Source organism: Zeus faber, assembly GCF_960531495.2.
Source record: "Zeus faber genome assembly, chromosome: 6".
Lineage (NCBI taxonomy): Eukaryota > Metazoa > Chordata > Actinopteri > Zeiformes > Zeidae > Zeus > Zeus faber.
In genome coordinates, this window is record NC_137201.1 from 32,985,161 (window position 1) to 32,991,520 (window position 6,360).

At 46.3% G+C, this 6,360-nt stretch overlaps 1 protein-coding gene across 1 annotated transcript; it reads left to right on the forward strand.

Annotated features, from left to right (window-relative positions):
* The first annotated feature begins 127 nt into the window (after positions 1–127).
* Positions 128–5,430, forward strand: ppcdc (phosphopantothenoylcysteine decarboxylase). The gene is made up of 5 exons (XM_080001813.1): positions 128–320; positions 1,937–2,032; positions 2,435–2,563; positions 2,654–2,822; positions 5,128–5,430. The coding sequence occupies exons 1-5, from the start codon at positions 177–179 to the stop codon at positions 5,208–5,210; spliced, it is 621 nt and encodes a 206-aa protein (XP_079857939.1). The 5' UTR covers positions 128–176; the 3' UTR covers positions 5,211–5,430.
* The last annotated feature ends 930 nt before the right edge of the window (positions 5,431–6,360 follow it).

The following is a 6,360-nucleotide window of genomic DNA, read 5'->3' on the forward strand; positions in this document are numbered from 1 at the left end:
TTGGCTGGCGGCGGTCTGTGTTTACGGAAGTGCACGGGGCTGCGCGGCGTCCGGTCCGGTCCGGTGGTTAGGTGGTGGTTAGGTGGTGGTTAGGTGGTGGTCGGGTGGTGGTTGGGTGGTGGTTGGGTGGTGGTCGGGTGGTGGTGGTCGGGGCAGGACGCCGCTGTGCCGCCAACATGCAGACGGAGCTAAACGCCGCGAGGTCGAGCTTGGATTTGCGGGATTCTGTCGGAAAGTTCCGCGTCATCGTCGGCGTCACGGGCAGCGTCGCAGCGCTGAAGGTTCCGCTGCTCGTGTCTCAGCTTCTGGAGCTTCCCGGGGTGAGATCTGCGTCATGCTATTCGTTGTGACGTGTCCACGAAACCTCGCCCGTGTCCTCCGTCACAGTGTGTGCTGTACTCCGTCACAGTGTGTGTTGTACTCCGTCACAGTGTGTGTTGTACTCCGTCACAGTGTGTGTTGTACTCCGTCACAGTGTGTGTTGTACTCCGTCACAGTGTGTGTTGTACTCTGTCACAGTGTGTGTTGTACTCCGTCACAGTGTGTGTTGTACTCTGTCACAGTGTGTGTTGTACTCCGTCACAGTGTGTGTTGTACTCCGTCACAGTGTGTGTTGTACTCCGTCACAGTGTGTGTTGTACTCTGTCACAGTGTGTGTTGTACTCCGTCACAGTGTGTGTTGTACTCCGTCACAGTGTGTGTTGTACTCTGTCACAGTGTGTGTTGTACTCCGTCACAGTGTGTGTTGTACTCTGTCACAGTGTGTGTTGTACTCCTTCACAGTGTGTGTTGTACTCTGTCACAGTGTGTGTTGTACTCCTTCACAGTGTGTGTTGTACTCCGTCACAGTGTGTGTTGTACTCCGTCACAGTGTGTGTTGTACTCCGTCACAGTGTGTGTTGTACTCCGTCACAGTGTGTGTTGTACTCTGTCACAGTGTGTGTTGTACTCCGTCACAGTGTGTTGTACTCCGTCACAGTGTGTTGTACTCCGTCACAGTGTGTGTTGTACTCTGTCACAGTGTGTGTTGTACTCCGTCACAGTGTGTGTTGTACTCCGTCACAGTGTGTGTTGTACTCTGTCACAGTGTGTGTTGTACTCCGTCACAGTGTGTGTTGTACTCTGTCACAGTGTGTGTTGTACTCCGTCACAGTGTGTGTTGTACACGTTCGTGTCCTGTACATTGTTTATTTAATGTTTTCAGCCCCAGTTCGGTCTGGAAGCGAACATGTAGGTCCTCACCTGACCGCTGGGTGGCGATGTTGTTGCACCGCTGTGACTGCTAAGACGTTTAGTGAACTATGGAGGAAAGTTAATGACCCCGATCATATTGAAAGGGTCAGAATGAATGAGGCGGAACTTGGGGCATTCCGCTCTGAGTGACAATAAAGCTGTTAGTAAAGTAAGCAATTTGCCACATAATATAGCATTTAATGAACTTTAGCTTTCACCAATCAATCAATCAATCAATCAGCCAAACTATACTAGTATAGCACATTTTGTGCATTAAAGTGCTATGTAATGTGCTTTAGATTAAGTGAAAGTGAGAAATGAAAGAAAGAATAATGGAAAAAAATACAAAATAAACAATATAATAGTGTCATAATTGATCATACAGTAGCTAAAAACCAATGTAAGAGGGTTTTTGGAAGGTTCTTTAAAGCTTTCTTTGATGTAGTTCCTCAGATCCACAGAGAGAATATTCCAGAGTTCCATAAGAACAACATGCAGCTTCACCACTGCTGCTCTGTTTTCTGGTTGATTGGTAGAGGAGAGTTTCTGGATCTGAGGGCTCTAAAACATATTTTGGTAAAAACAATAAATTATCGGCCTATAGATTAGTTCATATGCAGTGGATACAACTATTTCTAAGTTGTGTAATCTTGTAAAAATGTGCTGTTTAAAACCAGTTTGCTTGTCTTGACCTGTGTTCTAGGTGGATGTCAGAGTGGTGACGACAGAACATGGCAAACACTTCTATGATCCTGCGGAGATCGCCGTGAAAGTCTACAGCGACAGGGACGAGTGGGAGGTGTGAAAGCAATTCTTTTCATATCGCCTTGGAATGGCCTGGACTAGGTGCAAGTCTGAACAATGTTGAAACCAAGTGCTGTGTATGTGATGAACTAAACTGGCTCAAAGCGAGACATGCTGTGGGGATTCACACCTTTCACTCGGTTGTCAGGAACAGGTAAACCTTTTTTTCTTGTCAAGTCAACCGCAACAAGAAGGTTGTAATTCATCACTGTCATGACCCTTGTATGTAACATCCTTTTTATTTGATTTCTCTCACCCCCTGGGTACAATAATATACATTTCGAAGCGTGTTGTGGTACATTAGGACACTTCTCCTAAAGATCTAAACACCGCTTTAATCAAAGGCCTAAACAGACCTTTGTTTAAAGACGTTTCCAAACACTTTGGTCCCTTGCAGCTGTGGGCACGGCGCTCAGACCCAGTGCTGCACATCGAGCTGAGGCGCTGGGCGGACCTGCTGGTCATCGCTCCTCTGGACGCCAACTCGCTGGGGAAGGTTTCCAGTGGCATCTGCGACAATCTTCTGGTAAGAGCCTGTATGTGAGGAGCCTCATTTTCCACTAAATGAAAATAAGTCAAAGAATCAACACCGGTGTGTGTGCGCTGGTTTGACCAGACGTGCGTGGTGCGAGCGTGGGACGCCAGCCGGCCTCTGCTCTTCTGTCCCGCCATGAACACCGCCATGTGGCAGCATCCCATCACCGCCCAGCAGATCGACACCCTCAAACGCTTTGGGTACGTGGAGATCCCCTGCATCGCCAAGAAGCTTGTGTGCGGCGATGAAGGTGCGCATCATTTACCAAAATGTGGTAACGTTTACCCTCCGCAATCTAGCATTTGTGTATGTCTAAAACTCAATAACTTTAATGGTGAAATATTATTTTGCTCGGCTCAGCAAAATCGGCCGAGCAAAATAATATTTCACCATTAAAAGGTGAAAATGTCTTCTCTAAGAGAGAGAGATTCACAGCTGTATTTCTCAGGAATCAGAAGTCTGCATCTCTTACTTTAATTTATTCTGCAGAACTCAAACTAAGATTCACGAGGACCGGATCATTACGCTTCATAGGAATTTCACCCCAATCACATTATACACGAGATGATCTGAAAGCATCAAGGTTTGCAAGATGACGTGCATCGTTGTTTATGCACATTTTCTTTGAGTACCTTTTTCACACTTTCGGGAGTGGAGTCTGGGAGCGTGCACCTGGAGAACCTCGGGATAACGCAGGATTCCACCTCCACTTTCTCAAGGATGAACGTGTCGATCTCATACGCTGCATTCCTGATTTACGCTTGTTTGGATAAGGAGGCACTTAGGAACATGTTTGGAAGTAGATCATCAACTCTCCTGACACTTATTTGTCCTCGCTGAGCACAAGAATGTCATCCGATGCTGTTGCCATGCCGACAGCAGAGGTCGGCATCTCCTCTGTGCGTAACGCTGCCATGAGCTCTGCGATCGCGCTTAAATATCGTTTTGAAGCGCGAGCACACGTTGTATTTCGAAAGGTGTTATTTTTGTTTCCTCATAAAGGAGCAGGAAGAGAGGAAGACAGCACAGAAGACAGGGGGAGGGAGTGTGTAACACTACTCAACGTGTCCAAGTGGGAGAGCAAGTCCTTTGCAGACCACAGACAGAACATCAATTTATTTGGTCGCAGTACTGTGGTTGTAAAAGTACGCGTTGATGCAGCCGCTGAACGACTGTGAGGACAGGAAATCCAGGTTGTGTCAGAGCATGTGGTCGTATTCCTACAGATGCACGCAGGCCGTCACATCGACTGGTCTAAATGCAGCCGCTACAAGCTCAAACTACACATCCTCACTGGCAATGAATACAGTGAAATAAGTGACCAAACCCATACTTTTGAATTTGAATTACAAGTGAAGGCCTAACAATTAATCATGAAGAGCAGTTCAACAGAGCAAGGGGGCGGGGCGGTCATCGTACGCTATGTTGTGGTCGTCGAAGGCTGTAGCTCTGCATCTACACCACTAGAAGTAGCAGCATGGATGTTTCTTCTGAACAGGCCACACAGCTGAAAAACTTAGAAACCAAAAGTGCCCTCAATTTGATATTAAGCCTAATTACCTTAATTGCCATAGTAGTGATGAGTCTGATCCAGATTTTGAGGCCACAGAATTTTAGATTTTAGAGGGTAAATGGTTGTGTTGATCAGCCCTGAGCCTCTTCTGACGCCAGGATGGAGAATATACAATTAATTATTGTGAATTTGTTGAATTGGGAACTGTACTTTGACAGAGACGACACAGTGAGTAGAGGTTCTATTTCTTCTGGGTCTGGCTGGTTTCCACACGGACTGTACAGAAGCTGATGAATTTCCCGACTCCACAGAAACATGTTAAGGGGCCACGGGGCGATCCCGGCCGCGTTCTTCGGAGATGCGGTCGGCCATCAACCTGATGCATTTAAAAGATTCTGATGCCCATCCCCCGGGTTGTCTCCCAATGATCGGAAAAATTAAGCTTCATTTAAAAAAATGCCAGAGTTTTGATTTCATCTGGAGTTTAGCGGGGATCCCAGCAGAGCTCGCTGAGATAACGCTGCCCTTACTTCAACATACGAGCTGCTATTGATCCGAGTTTTTTTTTGGCTGTAAAGGGACTCTTTGTGTTGGAACTTCTCCAAAGTTAACTTACACCCGTCAGACGCTGGACCAGTGTGTCACGCTGAATGTGGACTGGTTATTTTTTCATCTGTACCACAGTGAAGAGTGTATGATTCATGGCTGTGTGGGAACAATTTCGACTTATTATGATATGTGGCTCACATGACAGTCACTGTGAGTGCGGGAAGCTGCCCTGTCCCGCACGGATCCCTACAAACTGGCTCAAAAGTGTGTGTGTAAATAATAACGTCGGCGATCAGACTGGATGGGACCAGCTCTGGTGTTTTCATCGAATGCGTTTGCTACACTCACCATTTAAAAACAATGCCAAACTGGTCTCCGTCACTAAGAGTCCCAGCTCGAAAACCACGAGGTGTGTTCTCCCATCTGAGATCACCTGTGCCAAATAAATATCTCACTGGCCTATAATTGTCCTTCTATTTCCCTTCTGTTGCAGGTAAAGGAGCAATGGCAGAAGTTTCAACCATTGTTGATGTTGTGAAACAGTATCTCCAGAAACCTGAACCTCATCAGATGTGAATATCTACTGCTACTGAACATGTGATCTGGATTATCTTTTTCCTTGCTCTGGTTATGGTGTATGATTGTTTTTAAATAAAGTATTCATTCAGACAAAAGTCTTTTTGATTGATAACATTGTTGATCTTTTTTGCAGTAAATTGTCAAGTTGCGTCAATGTTTTTATCATATAAATTCAGCTTTTGAGCAGAAAAACAACTTGAATAAAATTGAAAGTCTGTGTTTGTCTCTTTTTTTATGAGGTTGTGAGAGAGATTATTGTACCGGCTCTTGTCAAACAAAGTGACAGTTTTACAACTTTGACCTTTGGCCCTATGGGTCAGGGGGCGGGACTTCCTGTGCAGCTGTCCTTTGAAGTGAACAGAGGGTGTCTTTGTTGTCCTTTTATGATAATTGAGAACATTGATCTCTTTGATCTCTTTGAAGTTGTGGATCTCTTTGGTGTCTTTAAAGCTTTTGAAGTCCTTAAATGACCTAGCTGAGAGGTGGTTATTGAATATTAATAAGCTACAGCTGTGGACGACAGCACAGTTCCTTTTCCCGCGGCCACCAAGCTGCCTCGAATCGGCCCAATCAGCACCCACGCGGCGCTGATTGGTCTGACTCGAGGCAGGGAGTTTTCTTAATGTTTGTCTGTCTTACAGAGGCAGGCCCTTACCTATGGGCAGAGACCCCCACAAGTAAGGGTTTAGGGAGGGAGGCGGAGTCTTTCTAGCCATGGTGCGCCAACATGGCTAGAGTTTTATTGTCCGATTCACAACACTGTCCACAAACATGTCACAACTGAGGATTAGGATTATAAAAATCCGGATAATAATGATCCTCTCCGGAGCAGGAGGAATGGGGTTCCGCTGGTGGGCTGCTCACGAGCCCGTGCGCCAATCCTCTCTGTAAGACAGACAGACATTACAAAAACTCCCTCTCAAGTCGGACGGCGCTGAATGGGCCAATTTGAGCCAGTTTGGTGGCTGCGGGAAAAGGAACTGTGCTGTTGTCCGCAGCCGGTGCTTGACCACGGCCCTTTGTCCGCCACAATGTGGTTTCTAAATGACCCCAGTCCGCATGACACAAATTCCGATCTGTAGGACATTAAAAGCACCTTTGATATTCCTTTTATGTGAACATATGGTTTCTTAATGACCACAGGATG